This window comes from Leptonotus elevatus, chromosome 17 (genome assembly GCF_054856555.1).
Source record: "Leptonotus elevatus isolate MCC_2025b chromosome 17, RoL_Lele_1.0, whole genome shotgun sequence".
In the NCBI taxonomy this organism is placed as follows: Eukaryota; Metazoa; Chordata; class Actinopteri; order Syngnathiformes; family Syngnathidae; genus Leptonotus; species Leptonotus elevatus.
The window spans coordinates 2,195,297-2,216,114 of NC_141255.1; the positions used below are offsets into that span (position 1 = coordinate 2,195,297).

A 20,818-nucleotide genomic window follows, 5' to 3' on the forward strand; every position below is an offset into this window, starting at 1 on the left:
AGCATTTTCTTTCTTCCAGGACTGTTTGGTTAAGCAGAATAAATGAATATTTAAATAATAAAGAACTCTGTATAACTCTCTTGATGAGTAAAAGCTCACAATATAGCAATCATGATTTAAATTAAAATATGTTTTTGTGTACAATTATGCTGTGTTGTAACTTGTTTTATTTAATTTTTAAATATATGTTCTAAAGTTTAAAAAACAACATTTCATTCATAATAGCTCTAAACCGGTTTGTCTATTTAATTTTTTTTATACTGCATTCAAACCAGACAAAAAAAAGATTCTGAAATTGAAACATGTGAACATGAACTTCCATCTTTCGTTTATTTGCGTTTACATTCCTTGTAGTGTTGAACAGTCGCGATGCACGCATGCGCATTTTGGTTTCTTGGTGCGTCTCAAACAGAAACTTTCGGTTGTTCTATCTTCTTGGCATAGAAACAAGCGGATGGCTTCGGTGCGGTGGGCAAAGTGTGGTCGCAGTGACGCTTCAGTTCTTGTCAGTGGGACGGTCCAATCCGCGTGGACCTGCATAGGCAAGGGAACAATTCTTTGTGAGCTTTTCTTAGCCAAGCGATTTCCAGGAGGCAACGCGGTGTGACTGACTGGTGGGAAAAGTTCTCAGCGCCTCCTGGTGGTGCCGGCGGCGCTGCTACAGTTGCGGCTCATCTGGGGGAAGCAGACGGCGGGCGTCCTGGACGTGGGACCGTACAGGCCCAGGTTTCGGGCGGCTGCCGACTTCCTGGGCAGCTTGACGCACGGGAACGGCGAGAAGACTTGCGGCTTTGCCACGGAGGAGAACGACGGCATGGACGGGGAGGCGGGAATGTAAGAGCGGGACGAGGACCCGATGGAGGAGAGGGACGGCGTGGACGGGGAGGACGTTTTGTAGAATCCTTGGACGGGTGTGGAGGAAGCGGTGTGGCGAGTGGAGCTTTGCGGCGGCGTGGAGGGCGGCGTGGGCGAGGACGACGGCTCGGCGGATGTTAACGTGGAAACCGGAGAAGGTGACGGACTCAGAGTGGAAGGCGCAGAAGATGTGAGGCGGGCGTCTGCGTGAGGTGGCGTGATGGCGGAGAATTGTCGCTCGGCGCCCTCGCTGCTTGACGAGTCGTCCTGCGGGACTGAAGATGGAAGAGGGGCAAGCTGGGTATCCAAAATCACATTTTGAGGTTTGTCCTCCAGGTCCATGGAGCCCAGCCTCGCGTCCACCTCTGTGGAAACCTTCTCCGCGGCGTCCTCACACTCGCAGGAGACGCTCTCCTCGGCAACACCGTCACCCACTCGGTCTTCCGTTTTCCCGTTCTCCTGATCAACATCCTCGGAATCTCCGAAGCCCAGCTCGGCTCGAGCCCGGGCGACGTTCCTGCGATGAGCTCGTACGTTAGCCCGCCAAGGTGACCCCGCGCCTCCTCCGGAGCTCGCCGAAGACACGCTGCCGTCGGAGGGCCGTGAGCCGCACCGCTGCCTGGCCGGAGAGCCCCGAGCGTGGGATGAAGCGACGGGACGGACGCCTGGTCCGGTATAAGGGATGTTGCCGGAAGCGCCGCGGGGTTTCCGACCCAGAAGTAGATGATTGATGACGGTGCTGGAAGGGTTGAGTTGGGACGGCAGGACGCGGGTGGACGGACATTTGTCTGGAAGATTGTGAGGAGTGAGAAATTCAAGTAAGAGTATGGCGCTAATTCTTCTTAGAATACTCACAAAAAGTCAACCCAATTTTTTTTATTTTGACAATAATATGTTCTATGCAGCCCCGAAAACGGTAATATTGCGTTAATGGAATAGGAGTTAAGTAGCAAAATCCACTCAGAAGGCGGCCATTTTTCCCACTTGCTGTCGAGTAAAAATGACATCACAGTTGCTCATGTCTCGGGTAACAACCAATCACAGCTCAGCTTTAAAAAAATAAATAAATAAAAATAAAAAGAAGTGAGCTGTGATGTCATCTTAAGTAAACAACAAGTGGCAAAATGGCCGCCCCCTGAGATGGATAAAAACGGATGGATTTTGCTGCATACCTCATTTTCCACAAACGTAATATTAATCAGAATGTCGTGTTTCGACTAGTGAGGTCACATATAACATATTATTATTTTGGGTTGACTTCCCCTCTAATGGATCGAGACGTTTCTTTAACAGGAAGTGGCCACAGAATGCCATCAGCCAATTGCAACAAGAGTTACAGAAAGAGTAGACGAATCACAGGAAGTTGACATCATTAAGTTCACCTGTAAAATGCATTTGAGGTTGATCCTGAAATTTCACCCAAAAGCTGAATAGTGCAAAAATGTTTGCGATTCACGTACGTCTAGTAGCAGAGCAAGGCTGGTTAATGGAGAACCGTGTGAAAGCGCATTCATTCAAGGGACTAACCACGTTAGTGATCAGCAGTGAGAGCAGATGGAGAAAAGTCGACCTAGTGATCGCAATTACAGTGCAAAAACTCAAAAGCTGACCAAGATTTTATATCCCAAAGTAAAAAATATGCCAAGGTATTACTTCTAAGCAAGCAGGTTTTGTGCAGGAGCAAGTTAAATTTTCTTGTTCTATTGGCAGATCATTTAATTAAATCAAGTAATAGCAGTCATTTCAGGTTTTGCAGTGTAACGTACGGCGGACCAAAAATACCAAAATAAAAAATAATAATAAAAGTGAAAATAAAAATTAGGATATAAAAATATAATTCAAAAATTAAATACAAAAAATATATATATAAATGGAAAAAGGTATAAAAAAAAATTATATTCACTTTTATTTATTTATTTATTTTTTTATTCAGAATTTTTGGTCCTCCATCGTAAGCCGTCATTAAAGCCCTTTGATTAAGACCACAGCCCCGAGTTTGCCGTTAATACCGTCACTTTGATGGCAGCCGTCGCCGTGGCTGCGTTTGCTCTGCAGAAATCCAGGACTTGTGCTCATGTGGGCTCCTACAAGTCAAAATGTGGCGTCAAATCCCCTCTTTTACCCCCCCCCCCTCCACCGTCCCTCTGGCCCACCTGTGCGTATGCAAAGCTGCATGGCCTGCTGCTGCTGCCGCCTCTTGATGCGAGCGTACTGCTTCTTGAGCGCGTGGATGTCGGTGCTCATGCGCTCCATCATCATGCTGTTGATGGCCGCCTGGTGTTCCGCCCTGGCTCCTCCCCCCACCGCGCCCGGACTCAACTCGGCTATGTTGCCCTGCTCGGCTCGCTGGTCTGGATACAAACGGCATTCCCTTGTTATCTTGTCATTATCATGTTTTCAGATTTAAAAAAAAAAAAAAAAAGGGAGGTTTGCGTGTTGACCCCGCCTGACCTTTCAGGTGCTTGTGGTATCGCTGTATCTCCGGCGCCAGCAGCCCCCCGAGCGGCCCCAAACAGCCGAGCGCCGACATCACCGCGTCTTCGTCGACCGCTTCCGCCGTCTCGTCGTCGCTCTCCCAGCCGCTGCCGACGACGACACACAAAAAGCCGTCACCAGAAGGCCTAAGTGGCGCGTGCTCGAGCGCTTTTTGCCCCTCCCACCTTCCGTTGGGCTTGACTGAGGTCGGGAAGGGCGTGATGTTGTACGTGTACTTCTCCCTCAGCTCGGCCAGCTGAGGGAACGGAAACGCCGCCATGCCGTAAACCTCCTGAAAGACATTTCCGCCTTGCTCTTTCAAATGTTACGTATTTGCAGTTTATTTCTCACCTGTATGAGGTCAGGAGGATCGATGAGGTTGTGGTCCAGCATCTCCTGAGTCAGACCACCCATCGTGCTGTAGAACTCGTCGGCCGTCTGGCAATAAAAAATCCTCCTGGAAGGAAACAAAACGGAATTGGGAATTTCTGTTGAGGGACTCGAAGGTGGACCCTGGCCAAAAGCCGCACTCACTCTCCGAGCCTCTCCCAGATGGCGAGGGCGACGCGGAACAGCACCTCGGAGCCCTCGAAGAATACCGAGTCCCAAATCTTGAGCACGGTGTGCGCCGGCAAGCACGTGGCGAACATGGTGAGGAACCACTGCATGGTGAACACGTTGGTCAGCGGCGGCTCGTAGCTGCCTGGCGGACGCCACATTGACGGGATATTTTGGCTTGCAACACAAAGCGAAACCAAAATTGTACATTGTGAGATGATGTCATACCTCCCGCCTCCTTATTGGCCGCCTTCTGGAGGTGGTGCAGGTGTTGGGACAGGCGGGGAAGCTTGACGCGCAGCAGGTCTCGGAACACCGCCATGTCCACTGATGGAGACAATATGCCGGTCATGTGACACACAAAACGAAAGTTCGTGCGGGGGAAGAAAAAAAGCTCTCTGTGTGTGTGCGTGTACCTGACAGTGCGCGGAGGTTGTTGGCAAAATAGCTCTCAGGCAGCACTTTGTCAATCAGGTAGATCATGACCTGCAGATGACATCATCATCACAAATGTGTGCCGATCTCATCATTGGACGTCAATCATGAGGTCGGCGTCAAGGTCACCTTCAGCGCGTCGCTCTCGTCACCCTGCGTCACCACCAGGATGAGCGCAGCCAGCACGTTGAACCCTTGGCAGTAGCCCACCGCTTTGTTCCAGCGGGCGTACGCCAGCAGAACCCGCTTCAGGACCACCCTGTCTTGCTCCCCCTCCTGGCCGCAGTAAGAACTGCAGCCTGTCCTGTGCAGGTCCTGGAAGGTGAGATGTGTAAATACTTCAAGTATGTTGGGTATTTTTCTGAGGACTCTTTACTAAAAAAAAAAAAAAAAAAAAAGCGTTTTGAGTACTTTTACCACCTGTGATCATCGAGGACCTGAACCTATCGCCGCCGTGATTACCTTGACGATCTGGATGCCTAGCGAGTCGTCGTCTGGATTGCTGCGCTCATTGAAGGCGAAACGGAGGGTCTTGTCCCAGTCGATGGAGATGCTGTGGAGGTATTGGTCAGCTAGCGTCAGCCACACCTACGCGCGCGCACACACACACACACACACACACACACACACACACACAGTGGTGAGTGGTTTACATGTTTATGTCAATAGTGTGACGCATGGTGGGATTTGTGACTCACCCTCTTCCTCCATTCTTTGGGAATGCCAGTCGGAAGTCTGGCCACAGCTTTAAGGGCGTCATACCACTGCAGCACACAAAACACGACACCCTAAAAAGTCTGACTGGGATAAACATATTTATAAAATAAATAACTTAGTAACCTGTATGTAAAAACTTAGCTGTGCAGTTTGGTATATTAGGTTGATGTAATCAAATTTATGAATTGCATTTTAATCACTTAATTGTATTGCAGCTGAAAATCACAGTATAGAAATCGGTTACATTTGATCAGTTAAATCAACAATATTTGGAAAATTAATAAATTGTTTATGAACGTCATCTATATTACCTAGATACCTAGTAAATATCCCTGTAAAATTTTGTTTTAGTCAACATTTGCTATAAATTCAAAATATTTCAACCAATGATTTTATTTACAGCGATGTCTAGATTTACTTAATTAAATAGTTCTTAATTAAAATTGAAGTGGACTTAAATCTAAATGAAGTCACTTTGTTGCCTTTTTTATTTATTTATCTTGGCAGACAAAGATGAGAAAAGTTCAAATACGAATGGCAAATTTGCTGTGTTTTCTCTTGATTTTTGTAAACAAACCAAAATGGTTTGAACAATCACACTCTTAAAGTTAATGTATGTTTATGGGATGTTTGTGAGCGTTTTGACCTGCTGGAATCCATTCTTCCCAACAGAAGGTTCAATGGTGAACTTCAGTCTTGTGTCCACTCCTGCCAGCACAAACAAATCCCAGGGAAAGTTAGAGAGGGAAATGAAATGCATTGCTTTACTTACAGCATGCGCATATGTAAATGTTTCTTTAACATGTTCAGAAAAAAACACACATTTTAAAACCAATACAAATAAACTGATAACGCGGATTTAAAGTGTAAATATAAAACAAATGCTGTTGGCCTGTTTGCGCATGCGCAAATAACCCGGAAATGTCGCTGTCCCTTTGCGTCGCGGTGCTAAATTTAAATTAACATTGAAATCTAACCCGAATCACGAAATTTCACAAGGACTAATATTTAAAAATGCGGGAATGAAAATGTAGATAAGGTTCCGCTCCAACGACGATCATTTTCAAGCTTTTGTTTCGCCCTCATGATGAAATCTAAAAGTGGGACAACCTGCTTGATTAGTCTCGTCCGCGTCGTCCTCGATATTGTCCGCCATTCCCCGTTTTATTCCCAGAGCTGTCTTTCTTGTTGACTTATTTGTTTCCCTATGCTTACTCGGAGCTTTTGGAGAGGATTAACTAAAGCGAAATCCACGCCCACTTCGGTTGTCAATCACGCGCAGATTAACGCCACTCAGCGGCCATAACATTAGGTACACCAGCACATGTAATTTGCTTAAATTTCGACAAAAAAACAACAACCCACCTTTGTGGTGAAATAGGGCGTAGAGAATGAATTATTTTTTTTTTTGAGTAAAAAACTATACAGGTAGGCTATAGTGATTTAAAAAAAAAAAAAAAAAATCAATGTATGTATTCTGTACAGGTGCATATATGATTCGCTATGCTTGTCTTCGGTGACCTCACGGCATCATTGACTACCGGTAATAATGGCCGTCGTGCACGTCACCTGGCTCGAGCGTGCACAGCAGCCTGGGCGCGCTCCTCGAGATGCTGTTGCGTTTCCTCAGCACGCTGCTGATGATGTTGCCGACCCCGCCCGATGCCTGCTGCCGCTGCCGGCCGGCCGCCCGAGGCCTCCTGCCGGCCAGGGAGACGGCGGAGGCGCCGCCGAAGCGCTCCTGCCGCATGGTCCGAGGTACAGCTAGCTCATGATGTTATAAGCGTCGACTCGATCTCACGTCCGCAAAATAGATAAATAAATGTTGTTGTTTTAGATCCCCGAGCGTCCGGTGAGGAACAGCGAATTAAGGCTTAAATTGAGGAGTGCTACTATACCGCTACGGATGATGCTCAACAACGCTTCCTCCTCCTCCTCCTCCTCCTCCTTTTTTTTTTTTTTTTTTTTGGGGCACGTCATCGGGAGGAGGTGCAAGGATGCATGCAGGAAAGAGGAGGAGGAGGAAAAGCACCTTCAGGGTGAGCTCATTCCAGGGTTATTATAGTTTTGGAATTAATCATTTTAGTTAGTTTTTATTTCGTTTTGAGTTTTTTTTAAATTTAATTTAGTTAGTTTTAATTAGTTTTCAGGGTGGTTCTGTTTTAGTTTTAGGTATTTCATAAATGCTTAGTTTTAGTTGTTTTTTTTAAGTGTGTATTGTGAGCAATATTTTAAAAAACTCCATGGGAGCAACGTCATCTGAAGGTGCTTTTCTATTGGCTGCTGCTAGACGACGTCACTTTTATTTGACACACTTTTAAATGTCCTTATTCCGGTTAATATCAAAATAAATCATCCCCAAAGGCTCATGAATTTAATTGATTACCAAAGATTAAAACAAAGGACATTTTTGCTATAATTATAGTTTTTTATCAAACATAAAATTTAGTTTCAGTTTTCGTTTTTAAAAAGCGTTTTCGTTTTTATTTTATTTCGTTAACGAAATCGTTTTTGGAATTTTTGTTTTTTTTGTTAGTTTAGTTAACTAAAATAACTTTGGCTCATTCCCATTTTTTTTTTTAAAGCACAGGTGTCAACGGTGCATGGTTTTGATCTTTCCCTCCTCCAACACACCTGATTCAAATGATCAGCTCATCGGCAATCTCTGCAAGAGCCCGATAACGATCTTGTTCATCAGTTACTTAATGATGAACGTCCGATTGGTTTTCATTTTCAGATAAGTGACATCACAGTAGCGATTTTGTCAGCTAAAACAGGAATGCCCCCCAAAGGCCCTCACTTTATCGTGGTTCGTCCCAATTAGATCCGCATCCTCTGTGTGGAACCCAAATACTTGGCTGACGAAGATGATTGTGATAAACGTTTCTTACGTCGTTTCTTGGAGACGGCTTGAAGGCAGGCGGTGATGATGTCGTAGTTCTTTTGCAGTTTGTGCATCAGTCGGTCTCGCCGCCTCAGCTGGCGAATCACCTTGGCCGACTGGACGCTCGTGCGGTGTTTGACCTCTTGGATGATGGCGCGTAGCTCTTGGGGCTCTGGAGGTGGGGGGGGGGGGGGAAATGCTGATAATACTGTCCAAAAGTCTTCCACAAGCTTTTTATAAATGATTTTTTAAATATACTCGTCAGTGGACTCTTTGCACAAATCCACTACTTCCTGAACTCAATACCACTCGTTCATTTCCTGTCTTTCATGAGTGGACAAGATGATTAATCCAGGTGTGCTTGACCTCAGTATGACGACAATGGCCAGACACACCCGGGTTAGTCAATTTGTCCACTGAAGAAAGACAGGAAACAAAGAGTTAATGCTGCATTTGAGGAAGGTTCGAAGTCGGACTGTCACACTTTTCGAAGCGTTTTAGGCAAACGTAAACAACAAAGTTGGCTGATTATCGATAAAGTGTTTGTTGTTGCGCAGTCAGTCCAAATCACGTTGGGTTACGTGAAGTTAGTTGCTTCCGATAACTAAATGTCATAATAAATAGACATACTGTAGAAATGTTTATAATTGCGTAAATGATGTTTTTCTATCCGCTATTGTCAAGTGATGTCAGAATGAAGCCAGTCAGTGATCTCGGGGTCTTTCATCTGACCCCCCCACCCTCCTCGTATGCAGCATCAGACTGCCATTTTGAGATGTCACCTATTTGTGACATAAGCTCGGAATTGTCAATTATTTTGTTACGTTTTTCAGTGCATGCACAATATCTTTATTATTTGCTTTGTGAATTGTATCACAATGCATTTGCATATTTAAAATGTGTGATCAACAGACTGTTAGAGTGCATGCATACTAATAGAAAAAAAAATATTGCAATAGTCTTTTTCTTTTATTTCCTTTATATTTGTTTGCGTTGCATGACAGTGTATTTTCCTTTGCACGTGACCTTAATTAGTTCCCCATTGAATAATGAGTGAATCATAACTGAGGCATGGGCATTCTCAAACGATCACATTTACAGAGGACAAGGGCAATAAGTTCTAAACTACAACTTATATAGTAAAAAAAAAAAAAGGTAGGTCAGTGCGCATTTCTTGTTGTCGCTCACCTTTGCGGGCCAAATAGTTGACCTGGTGTCTCCTGGTGTGTTTCTCCTGGAGCTCCTGCAGGAACCCGGAGCCGGCGTTGCAGCGGCCCTGGAAAGCATCCGGTCCGGACGCCTCGGTCGAGCTGTCCCAGCTGTCCACGTTCCTCCTGCCGCCGCTGTACGTGTCGTACAGCTCCACCAGCAGGCAGTCCACGATGGACGTCCTCGGGGTGGCCGCGTCGGGATCACTGTCATCGGTCCGAGGTGGGGAAAGCGGCGAGGGCGAGCGTGGTGGGGAGCCGGCGGGAGAGCTGCCCGGACTGATCCAGCGCTTGAACCCGGAGAAGTCGTCCTGCTGGGGGGCGTCCGAGCTGACCAAATCGTCCCATATGTCAACTCCCGAAAGTTGTCTGCTGTTGAACTGCACTTCAGACGCCATGGCTGACTGAGCACACAGGATTTTTTTTTTTTCGAACTACTTTGTGCACACAGACTTGAAGTTTCGCTCAAGTTGCGGGCTCGGTGGGAAGGAGATCGTGCATCGCTTGTTGCTCCGTGCGAACGTGCGAACGTGCAGGTAAGACGGGCCGAGCATCCGCGCACTTTTCACGCTTCCTTCCTTGCTTCCTTCCTTCCTCAATCTTAGACGCCCCACGTGATTGGCCGGCCCACTTTCGGCCAAACGAACTCTGCCAAAGTTGGGCTGGCAAGACAGGTGCGACAACTTTAAACGGCCAATCAGAGGCCAACTGCCAAAGGCACGAAAGCGACCAATCAGAGGCCAGATCCCCAAAAAACAGGAAAGCGACCATTCCGGTTTGCTTGCTGTGGCGGCGGCGGCCACGTTCTCGTCTCTGCCTTTAAATGGCGTACATATGATACGACACAAAATGCAAATGTAGTGATCCGACATTTTAAATACTTAAAATTAATCCACACATAACTATGGTAATACATTTGTAAACGGCGTGATAAAAGTCAAAAAGTGTTATAATTTAGCAGTTTATGCTAAACAACACATATGTTTTAAAGTTGTCATAATCATTATAACGTAAAAAACAGTAAATAAGTTAAAAGTAACTGTCGTGAGGTTTGAGTGAGCTCCTTGCAAGATTCCGTAGTACAAGAAAAGTCACGTGACTAGTAAACGCGCAAGCAAAGTAACAGCTGCCCACAGAAGCGCAGTTAATATAAAAAAGGCTTAACGTATGTAATATATAACCCATCCAAATATTTAATTGTAAATAACACCAGTATTGCAAGGAAGTTGTTACATTGGGTTACCTAATGAAGATATGTTCTTGAGAGTCTGCTCTTCGATTTTCCGTAGTTAAACATCACGTGATTAACCGCAAACACGGAAGTAGAGTAGCGAGAAGTGAAGCCAACGGTGGCCATCTTGCATTGCCACTTGCTAGACGCGCCTAACTTGAATACATTGGGTTTTCGCGGCGTTTTCACATTCTTGTGTGTCTCGCCGGCCCAAAATGGCACAATGTGTGGCATACGGTTTAACCAATAAGTCTGGGACAAGCATTACATGCACATTAAGTAAGAATGCTATGATAATTTTCCTCTCATAAAGTATATCTCAGATTGCCATTCAAAGATTTGGCTGCATCGTGTTGTCAGATCCATCAAAAATGAAATTAATGCAAACCCCATCAAAAAAAAAAAAAAGATTCACTGTGAAATGTAAATCTAACGTCTCATCACAGTTTATGATACTGATAAAACGCACTCTGAATTAGGGAAGTTCGATACCACTTTTTTTCAGATCGATATACCAGTACTCAATTCTTGAATAGTAACCAATACCGATACCAAAAGTACATAAAATTCCCCCCAAAAAACTGACAGATATTTTTTAAGAAAGACCCTAAAAATATAATGTTCCCTTAAAATTGCATGAAATTGATGGCAATTATATTCTTCTAATTTCTAGTTCCTGATCGTAAAACGGCAACAAGAGGACAGACGATACTGGTATCGGCCACCATCGTGAGTACCGATACTTAAAAAAAAAGAGGCTGGTATTGGCACCAAATGATGGTCTTTGCCAACAGTTAAAGGTGTATTCAAGGATCTTCTCAAAAAGTAGAAGCCAAACATCCGTTATAAACAGCTATTTTGTTTCTGAAAATAACTTTTAGATCTTTGCAGCATTGTTTTTTGTCCCGAGGCCTTGTCCGCCACATTTAAATAGAAGTTTGATTTGAATAAGCCAATGTTAGGAAAATCCTTAAATTACGAGTCACAACAAACATTTATTCATGTCAACAGGAAGTCATCAACATGCTTTATGATCGTTCAGTGTGATGTCATCAATAAATACTTTGATAGGCATCAAGAAAACATACAAAAACACAGGAAGTGAGCAAATTCTCCTTCAAAATAAGACCGCATCACAGTCTATTTACCTGAGACGGACGGATGCCCGTGACGCCAAGATGGAGGCCACAGGAATGCGTGCGCTTTGCATTGCGGGAAACAGCAGGACCGACCGACGCCAGCGCACACGTTGACATTTTGGTTGGGTTACTGCGGTGGTTCTCAAACTGGCTCTTCCGACTCCGAAGCTTCGGGGTGCGCAAAATCATTTGCGATAAATTATGTCGTATCATTAAAAAAAAAAAGTGCTGACGTACATCTCTTGTTTTTAGTGGAAACACACCTAATCCACTGCTTACTTGTTTTTTTTCTGCTTTTCACATTGTTTTAAAAAAAATTAAAAATCAAGTCAATTATTTGCTGCTTTTATTTGGAACTAGGGGTGCGAATTGCGTAGTACCTGGCGATTCGATCCGTATCACGATTCATAGGTCACGATTTGATGCCAATTAATCCCGATACAAATCTATAAATGGATTATTGCGATTTTTTTCCTTTTTCTTTTTGTACTCAAATTTAGAAAATACTTGTACATGTACACTGTGAGATTTGTATGAAAATTCATTTGTTTATCTGAAACTTCAGGCTTATAACTGAGCTATTGTTTCTGTTTCATGTTTGAACAGCCCTGAAATAAATAATTAAAAATTAATAGAACATTCATTCAATGCTAAAGTGTGAACCCTAAGTAAGACATTTTGTTGAATATTTCCATAAAAAATGGATGTTTAAAAATCGATTCGGCCGCATTTAAAATCGATTTGAGAATTGTGCACTGTAAGATCGCGATATATTGCCGAATCGATTTTTTTAACACCCCTATTTCGATTCGGCCGCATTTAAAATCGATTTGAGAATTGTGCACTGTAAGATCGCGATATATTACTGAATCGATTTTTTTAACACCCCTATTTGGAACCTTTTTGTTTTTTGTGGACACCTCTCTTATGTGGTAAAAAATGGTAAAAAGCTTGAGAACCACCCGTTTAAGCCCCCAGGAAGAAGCAGAAAAGCACCTTTCAGGATGAACGCGTAAAAGTGGCGCACCGGCCCACTATGTGACGCGCTACACGTTGTAGAAGTAGTCAGCCAGGTAGTCCTTGAGCCTGTTGGGCAGCGGCAGGTCGCGAACGCACCGTGCACTCCTGTTGATGGCTACGCGGCTCAGGTGTTGCAACGGCGGCACGGCGGCGTAGGCGGGTCGGGTGAGGAGTAGGGGGACCGTCCCGTTGGGTGGCGCGGAGGCGGCGGCGGTCCGCGAAAGCTGGACGTAGTGCTCCACCAGGCGCACCACGCTGTCGAACTGTTGGAGTTTAGGCCTGACCGGGACCACCGAGTCCAACTTGAACTTGGCGCCGTCGTAGAGGATGCGCAGGTTGGTGGGGCCCGCCGACGTCACAGCGGAGATGGTGAACAGGAAGTCCCTCTGCGAGCTGTCCCGCACCAGGAAGGTTCCCTCCGAAGCGTCCCGGAGGACATCTTTGGCCTCGTTGGCCGTCAGCGTGCCCCAGTACCAGCCTGTGCGCAAACACGTTAAAATAAAACAATGTCAAGGCACTTTATTGGGCTGAGTTGAAGAGTTTGATTTGCGCGTGCCAGCGTGCTTGAGACGGACCTGCGTTCTTGAGCTCCTTCATGGCCAAGGCCACACGCCTCTGCTCAGGGTCCGCCGGGGGGGCGCTCTCGATGGTGTCTGGAGACTCGGACGACTGACAGGTCATTGACAGACGCGTCCAATCGTCAGCGCCGAGGACCAGAACGCCTCTGGGAACCATCACCAGTATTGTGATTATTATTAGTGGTTACGATGACTTCCCAAAGTGATTGACAGAACTTAAGAAAGATGGTGAACAAGACAACAAAGCAAAGGACAGCATGGTCTGGTTTGGCTCCAGGATTTTTTTCTCTGCCGTTTCTAAATTGTGTGTGTAGGGGGAAAAGAAAGTCATTTATAAATATATTCGAGAATATCAAATTCTGGAGGATCTTAACCGGGGCTACAAATATTTCTGAGAGGGATTGTCTTCATGTGCCTTTGGGATTGGCTGGTACCCGCCGAAGGATAATAAAGGCTACTAGCTGTTAGCAAGCACAAAACTACAATCCAAAATGTAATTGTGGCGTGTATACCTGCTCACTGTGGCTCTCGTTCGTCTTCACCCTCGCAGCTCCAAACGTCCTCGCCTCGGTACGCGCGACCATCCGTCAGCATTTTGTCAAATTCACATCCGTCCTTTTTATGCCACAGCAGCCTCGTTGGAAAAACGATTGGTCGTCTTCCTGCGCAGACATGCTGGTCGCAGCACGAACGCGCACAAAACAATTTTAATGCGAGAAACGCAAGAAAAGAAGGCAGCGAGCGCCGCTTCTAATAAAAGCTGCTCTTCCAGGAACTTTCCAGGAACGTGGTCACGTGATCCAGCCCACCGACGACGAACAAACGGTTCAAATGTGTTCAATCGAGAAACCCAACCGAACGGAACTTCAGAAATACATACACGAACAAATATGAATATGAAACGTTTGCTAAGCAAACGCCGACTGCGCGTAATCAAAACAAAACACACACAAACGGCCGCGGATGGCGCTAGTGCACCTTTTAGCTGCTTCATCAACCGCTAATCAGAATAAGCACCACAGAAGAAGCGATTTTCAGGCGATGTGATGAATAACCACCAGGCGGCAGTGACTGGCTGACTACAAGACGTGAAGCGGAAGTAGTCTTTATAGGAGTAGAAGAAGATTCGCCCGGGAAGCTTGACGGTTTGCTGTGAGAATTCAGAATATATCTTGTCGAAGGAAGCGTTTGGTGTCAGTTTTATTTGAGAATTCGGGTGATATTTTGTTGAAATAAGCGTCGATGTCGGTTTGTATGTCATTTTTTTTCCTGTCGTTACGCGTTTCCCTCAACGACGTGGATATTTTAACGCGCCATCTACACTGTAGGGGGAAAACAAGGCCATTAAAAATAGGCTGTTAAAAATAAGAGTCTTCGTTGAAAATTCACTATGATGCGAGCTCTTACCTGCCGGGTCAATATTCTGAAAAAAAAACATCGCAAATTTACCACTTGACAAAGTCAAAAATGATTAAGGAACACATTTGGGAGCATTTGTTCATCCACTTAAGGATTTGAAAAATGATTATATTCACCTGGAGGTTTTTGGTCTCGATGTGCCCTAAAATTTGGCTTTTGTGTATGTAGCATACACTGACGACCGACGTCGTCAAAAACGGGTGGTCCTGCTGCACACTGCAGTAATGGAGCTCGCAGAGAACCGATTCGCTCACCTGCTGCAGCCCATCAGGGAGCTCACCAAGAACTGGGATATCGACGTGGCGGCCGAGCTCGACGACTACCTGGAAGAGGTCTCCGAACATTTAAACGCAGATAGACGACCAACCGTGATGTTGTTATCAACACGTATTGCGTGTGTTGCAGCTGGACCAGATGTTCATCTCGCTGGATGGAGGGATAACTGAACTGAACTTTGCCGAGGCGGCGCTCCTCATCCAAGGTTCTACCCACGTCTACAGCAAGAAGGTAAATGGGAAGATTATTCGATATTAGGTTTCAAATGTTCACCTGCCCTCAACTAGACTCAGTTTATGGTGGAGTGTTCTTGAATGAGAAACATTCACCACAAAAATTGAGGCTCACAAACCTCTACCAAACATGACTTATTTTGTGTGTGTGTGTGGGGGTGTAAAATGAAAAAAAAAATCAAAGTGCACTCACTACAATGCCTCGGATTGCTTTACTGTCTCAAGCAAAATGTTGAGGTGAATGTAAGTGTTCTCCATATTGCCTGCCTACTATTTAAAGGCATTTTGACTCTTTGCGTGACAGAATCAGCATTGAAGAAGGATGGTTTTATTTCACCATTTTTTTTTATAGTCTGTGCTTTCACCAAAACACAAATTTCTGACCAAATTTTTTATTTTTGTGTTGTTTGAATTCAACGTTCATTCAATGAACTGCGTCATTGTTTCTCTTGATCACGAAGCTTTCCACATCCTGCTGCAGTACGTCTGTACCCATGAACATGCTATGTTCGAGAGCGAGGTCACTGTTGGAATTTCTCTCGCTTGTAATCGACAAGATGAGCTGAGATTTGCCAATTTACCAAATCTTTGTCTTCCACTCAAAACCTGTGCTGATCTCAAATTTGGATTTGAGTGAACGTTGCCATCTCGAGGCACTCCTTAGTATATATTCAGTGGTTTACTAACCTGAACTTCTCAGACGTGCTGAGCGACTCTTTTCCGTGCCAACTTGCTGAAAAATGCACCTGACCGATATATTTGTCAGCGGCAATAAACGCTTGGATTCTGCTTGACCAATAGAAACGTCCACAGCAATCAGTGAGTTGGTGAACCTGCCCTGCCGTCATCCACCCTGGCTGAAATGAGCAATAGTGCCCTCTAACGGCCACCTGTAGTGTGACAAGCCAAACACCGAACCATCAAATTTGACAAATTAACAATTGTGATGACGACTATGTGGTTGCAGGTGGAGATGCTGCACAATCTGGTCTACCAAACGTTGGACTACATCCGAGGCTGCAACAACAAGTAAGCAACACATCAAGTCCGCCTTGATGCTTCCTCTTAATTGTTTTGCTGTCTGCTGACAGGCGATGCAAGGATGGCGGTGACGGTGCAGTGGCGTGCCAGGATAATGATAATGATGACGATTATGATGACAGCAAAGTAAGAAACAGGAAGTGCACCACACGGAGGTCAATAGCTGAATGTAGTTCACTGATTACATATATATTACTGGATAGCCGATAGCCCATACACGCCCATGCAAGCTGTTGAAGCCACAGGGCGGCCATCTTACCCCTCCCATCTCACGAGCAGACTACCGTATAAACTATAAATATACGTACAGATTAGATGTATACAGCTTGTAGGCTCTAAGTAATGGGGGGGTTCTTGGCAGTGTGGTCACAATTTTTTAACAAGTGGACGATATGTGCTGCTTTGAACACCCCCTTTTTTTCTTTTATCGCTCAGTTCTTTATTTTGGCAGAGGCAGCTTTTGTTGAATTACAGGCATTTTTCTTTAATAAAAAATATAAAAGTTTACTCCTGTAAATAAGCACAATTTATACATGTATTTAAGGCAAGTTGTAAAATGTCTGAAGTCCTCTTGTTTATGTTTAACACATTTAAAATAATCATACATCAGGCAGTTTCTACTAAGTACTGTCTCAAACGTGCTCCAATTTTGAGACAGTAAATGTATAGGATCATATGCCGAGAAATGTTTTTGGGAGGAGCAATATGGCGGCCTCGCGGCTTCAAAAGTCTTGGCCTATTGGCTATCCAGTCATGTATACAGATCAGTGACGTAGTTTCTCACTTGTTGTCGTTGCAGTTTTGCTTACTGGACATTGACGAGTCTGACTGGTTGGACAGGCCAGAAGCCAATTTGGTCTCTCACACACACACACAAACACACACACACACACACACACAAACACACACACATGCACGCATTTGCGTGAGCTGCGGGTGACAGTGGCTGTTGTTGTTGCAGCCGGTGAAGGTGCCTCCTCTCCCACCAGTGTCTCTGATTCCTTCTGAAATTCGAGACAAGCAGAATTTTCCTCTCATCAGGTGTGCCATCAATTCTTAACCCCCACAGCAGGTGAACTCCAGGTCTTGATGTGTGTGCGTGTGTCCGCGTCAGCGCCGAGGGCAATGTGGTGTGCAGCCAAAAGGACTTTCGCATGAACATTTTCCTGCCGGGACCCGATGGCATGATCCGCTTGATGCCGCAGTCCACCGCCATCATGTTTCTACAGGATGCTGGTAACGCACACACGCACCATTATATAGTATTTACGAGTGGTGCAACGGATCATCATTGATCCGTGGTTTGTTTGGATTGCGCACGATCCGTGGATTGGCTGATGGGGGGAAAAAAAACTCAAAATAAAGTTTACCAAATAATACATTGATTGCAATGCAAATAGCCTTAATAGACTTTTACTTTAAAGTTGGCCCACGTCGTGGCGTGATGGCTAGCTTAACTTCACTTTTAGACGTTAAGGCTTTCTTTATCGCATCAACACACATAAACACAATGCTAACCCAAACTCGTGATTCAATAGCTAATTTTGGATGCTAAACAACCGCTAATTAATTATGCCAGCATTGTATGATACGGCAGAGGTCTCCGATGTAAGTGGCTAGCAGCTAGCTGTTAGCATGACCGACGAGTGCCTGGCTGGTTGCTGTAAATGAGTTTGACGGCTGGTACCTGGCTTACTTCATTTCTTTTTCAATATTCTGGACCAAGACTACTTTGTAATTCACTCTCCGTGTTTAAAGAAAGGGAATGTAGATAAATAGAACTTTATCTTCATTTATTTTATAAAACACTTTTGCTCATTAAAAAAGAAAAAAACATTTAACTCAAAATGTCAAACATAGCCGTTTAGCTTTTAGGAACACAACTTTAAGCTATTAATACCTTGTTATTTTACACATGGACCATGTATAAAATAAGAATGTTTCTGCCTCATAGTGCACTTAAAGTCGTGACATTTTGAATTTTTTATTTATTTTTTATTAAATGGGGGGGGGAAAGCATTTTACAAAATAAATGTACTATTTAGCTCTTTTTTTTTTTTTTTTTTTTTCTGATCCGAAAAACGATCCGATCTGTGACGCAAATCCGTGATCCGAACCGTGATGTTTGTGATCCGTTGCACCACTAGTATGTACATACTATGATGTTTCTACATCCTGTGTGTGTGTGTGTGTGTGTGTGTACATCAGGTTTTGTTGACCCCGTGACCGGCGGCCTTGAAATCATGGCAGATGGTCCTGAGCAGAGCTTCCATCGTACATACGACGGCATGGAAGTGGAACAGGAAGTAGACGAGCACGTGGAGAGGCAGCAGGTTGGCCCGGGCATACTGCGTGTGTATGTGTGTTGACGTGAGAGAGCACGCATATTTTGAACTGTGGCGTGTTGTGTTCAGGTTCCAAGCCAAAAACAGCGGCGGGCCATCCCCAAGGATGCGGCGACACCCCCTGTGGTACAGTGACCGAACGCTCCTCTTGTGTCACCTGTGTGGCGTTGACATTGTCCACTTCCTGTTTCAGAACGCGTGGGCATTTCACGACCCGTATGCCATACTGGAGGAGGGCAAACCTTTCAAGCTAGGTATGCCTTGAAAGGGGGAGGGGTCAGGTCACAGGTCAACTTGACCGAACTTGACTGATCCTCTTGTCGCTTTAGCAAAGACTTACGAGGTTCCGGCCTGTCCGGACGACAAAGAGAAGAACAAGCTGCAGGACTTCAGCATCTGGTTCAAGCAAATATGTCAGACTCATGCAACATTCTGGAACCTTCCGTTGACATCTTCTCGCCACGTCAACACTTCTTCTTCTTCTTCTTCTACTTGCAGTTGATCCTTCAGAACACAAGCTCAAAAGAGGACCCACCAACATAGGTACCTCTGATGTGCTAACAATGCTAGCTTAGCTTCCAGTCACATCAAAACCCCGACGTTCTGTTTTACTGCAGACCTCAACTATATTTATCGGAGTACCCTCGAAAGCAAGCTGAACATCCTCAAAAAAAGGGAAGAAGAAAAACTTGGAGCTCACATTTCCGACGAGGACCTGATGAGCATGCTTCTGGAGCCGGAGGACGCGGGGGTCGAAGAGGACTTGAACAACCTTCCGGGTAACACAAACGTTCACACGCACACCTGAATGTGAATGAAGTTAATGTGTGTGCGTGTGCGTGTGTGTAGATTTGGACCAAGATGAGCAGGACCTGGAAGTGTTTGCTGCAGGAGATGACGGCAAGTCTCCGGGTAGGTTGAGATTGCAGGATGTTTTCCAAGCCGAATGAGTGAGCCGTAAACATTTGTTTGCAGAAGAGGAGCAGTGGTGTTACGAGGAGCTGGTGCATCAACAAGTGGTAGGTCGATGACATCACGGCTCACGCCAGTGGAAAAGCAAAAAAACCCGCGTGTGCACGTTTAGGGGCAGATGGCGAGCAAATATCGAGACTACGCCCAGCAGACAAAGTTGTCCCGCCGCATCGAAGCGTGGCAGGCCAAGCTCCGTCCAAAGGTCCTTCAGCAGGTGAGCAACCCGACCGGCGCTGTGCGCTCCTTTCCCACGCTTGACGCCTTTTTCCCCCCCGCAGGAGGCGCGTCCGCCGTTTGACATCCACGAGTACGGCGACAGGATCGTGTCGGCGTTGGGCCACGTGGGTCAGCGCCGCGCCTTCTCGTCCGTCGTGCACGGCTTGGACAACGTTGAGGCCAGCAGGCTCCTGCTGGCGTCTCTGCATCTGGTACGTGTGACGTGGCGGGGGATGTTTTTTGTGACGTGGCGGTGACATGCACGTGTTTCAGGCCAACGACTACACTGTGGCAATCGACAGCGTGGCGGGTCCGGAGAAGAGCTTGGACTCGTTGCACTTGACGTTGCTCGGCAACGTTCGGGCCGTCCCTGCTTTTGCCATTCCTGACGGCGACGACCAAGTGCCTTGAATTTTTGTCCACGTTTAGAAATAGCCTGTCTGGTGAAGAGATGCACCTGTTTTTGTTGTTATTTATGCACTTTGCTATAAATGAATGCTAGCCTGTTTGAGAAAATGTTGCAAAAGACACAGGCTTCCATTGCTTTAAAGCAAAGTCAAAGTCTCTGAATGCGTGTGGTGATTGACGACGAGAGCAAGGTTTGGGGGAGGGGCTCATCCATGTTAGTAACAACCAAATAAATCATATGGCGCAAAATTGTCTTTACAGTCAGTCATTGAAATCTCTTCTCACTGTCCGCACGTGGGTTTGCTGACATTGCCTTAGGCACGTAGCTATGGTTCGTGGAAAACGATTTAAAAAACAAATACCAACAAATGTGGATACAGTTATTTTAGATAATCACTAAATATATTTGTGCATATATAAATAAATTCTACAAAGCAATCATGTTTGACTTTATTTTATTTTATTTTAATGGCTATCCGTAGATGGCATGCTTAAACATACACCTAATACTTTAATTTTTTGATTTGGTAATTATTTTATTACGGTTAAATGTATTTTTCCCTCTAGTGTTCAAACGGGTCACTGCAAGGTATTCGGCCCAAAAGTTAGCTGAACAATAAAAACGAGGGAAAATAATATTTTGTCGATCAGTGTTTGCTTTTATTTTCGACTCATTTATAATATTTTTTTAACCAAGTAAAAAGGGCACGTATTCTTCTTGAGAGCGGACGAATACTTTCAACTTGCGGCAACAACTTGGTCGCTTTGTGGTTGTAAGTGTAATTCACAATAAATGACTGTTAGTGTC

At 45.2% G+C, this 20,818-nt stretch overlaps 3 protein-coding genes across 12 annotated transcripts; 1 reads left to right on the forward strand and 2 right to left on the reverse strand.

Annotated features, from left to right (window-relative positions):
• Positions 1 to 305: 305 nt before the first annotated feature.
• On the reverse strand, positions 306 to 9,805 carry tbc1d30 (TBC1 domain family, member 30). Of its 5 annotated transcripts, XM_086058052.1 has the most exons (15): positions 9,113 to 9,805; positions 7,932 to 8,096; positions 5,687 to 5,748; positions 5,022 to 5,087; positions 4,786 to 4,911; positions 4,453 to 4,638; positions 4,305 to 4,374; positions 4,117 to 4,215; positions 3,865 to 4,033; positions 3,682 to 3,787; positions 3,516 to 3,622; positions 3,307 to 3,437; positions 3,009 to 3,206; positions 2,865 to 2,939; positions 306 to 1,643 (listed from the first exon to the last, which is right to left on the reverse strand). In XM_086058052.1, exons 1-15 carry the CDS (start codon positions 9,528 to 9,530, stop codon positions 628 to 630), a joined length of 2,994 nt encoding a protein of 997 aa, XP_085914178.1. In that variant the 5' UTR covers positions 9,531 to 9,805; the 3' UTR covers positions 306 to 627. The 5 variants fall into 5 exon arrangements, with proteins under 5 accessions (XP_085914178.1, XP_085914179.1, XP_085914180.1 ...); XM_086058053.1 differs by lacking the exon at positions 2,865 to 2,939 and having other exon boundaries at positions 9,113 to 9,804; XM_086058054.1 differs by lacking the exons at positions 7,932 to 8,096; positions 9,113 to 9,805 and adding an exon at positions 6,610 to 6,973.
• Positions 9,208 to 20,448, forward strand: ncaph2 (non-SMC condensin II complex, subunit H2). Of its 6 annotated transcripts, XM_086058062.1 has the most exons (20): positions 9,208 to 9,668; positions 11,037 to 11,092; positions 14,688 to 14,851; positions 14,925 to 15,026; positions 15,996 to 16,057; positions 16,120 to 16,195; positions 16,869 to 16,925; positions 17,031 to 17,110; positions 17,184 to 17,305; positions 18,278 to 18,402; positions 18,484 to 18,540; positions 18,608 to 18,668; positions 18,744 to 18,827; positions 18,913 to 18,957; positions 19,032 to 19,193; positions 19,264 to 19,326; positions 19,390 to 19,433; positions 19,499 to 19,600; positions 19,665 to 19,814; positions 19,876 to 20,448. In XM_086058062.1, the coding sequence occupies exons 3-20, from the start codon at positions 14,744 to 14,746 to the stop codon at positions 20,011 to 20,013; spliced, it is 1,638 nt and encodes a 545-aa protein (XP_085914188.1). In that variant the 5' UTR covers positions 9,208 to 9,668; positions 11,037 to 11,092; positions 14,688 to 14,743; the 3' UTR covers positions 20,014 to 20,448. The 6 variants fall into 6 exon arrangements, with proteins under 6 accessions (XP_085914188.1, XP_085914190.1, XP_085914186.1 ...); XM_086058064.1 differs by lacking the exon at positions 11,037 to 11,092; XM_086058060.1 differs by lacking the exons at positions 9,208 to 9,668; positions 11,037 to 11,092 and adding an exon at positions 14,175 to 14,252.
• socs2 (suppressor of cytokine signaling 2) lies at positions 11,339 to 14,083 on the reverse strand. Its single transcript, XM_086058066.1, has 3 exons — positions 13,613 to 14,083; positions 13,098 to 13,246; positions 11,339 to 13,000 (listed from the first exon to the last, which is right to left on the reverse strand). Exons 2-3 carry the CDS (start codon positions 13,201 to 13,203, stop codon positions 12,549 to 12,551), a joined length of 558 nt encoding a protein of 185 aa, XP_085914192.1. The 5' UTR covers positions 13,204 to 13,246; positions 13,613 to 14,083; the 3' UTR covers positions 11,339 to 12,548.
• Positions 20,449 to 20,818: the final 370 nt, after the last annotated feature.

Bases quoted from the DNA above. Each gene is read 5' to 3' on its own strand.
- tbc1d30 (XM_086058052.1), bottom strand. From the start codon at position 9,530: ATGGCGTCTGAAGTGCAGTTCAACAGCAGACAACTTTCGGGAGTTGAC. The intron at 8,097-9,112 runs GTGAGCGACAAC...CCCCACCTCCAG, and splicing joins CAACTATTTGGCCCGCAAAG to AGCCCCAAGAGCTACGCGCC. The intron at 2,940-3,008 runs GTGGGCCAGAGG...TTTGACTTGTAG, and splicing joins GCAGCTTTGCATACGCACAG to GAGCCCACATGAGCACAAGT.
- socs2 (XM_086058066.1), bottom strand. From the start codon at position 13,203: ATGACCTGTCAGTCGTCCGAGTCTCCAGACACCATCGAGAGCGCCCCC. The intron at 13,001-13,097 runs GTCCGTCTCAAG...GTTTGCGCACAG, and splicing joins GAAGGAGCTCAAGAACGCAG to GCTGGTACTGGGGCACGCTG.
- ncaph2 (XM_086058062.1), top strand. From the start codon at position 14,744: ATGGAGCTCGCAGAGAACCGATTCGCTCACCTGCTGCAGCCCATCAGG. The intron at 16,058-16,119 runs GTAAGCAACACA...GTCTGCTGACAG, and splicing joins ATCCGAGGCTGCAACAACAA to GCGATGCAAGGATGGCGGTG. The intron at 16,926-17,030 runs GTCTCTCACACA...TTGTTGTTGCAG, and splicing joins ACAGGCCAGAAGCCAATTTG to CCGGTGAAGGTGCCTCCTCT.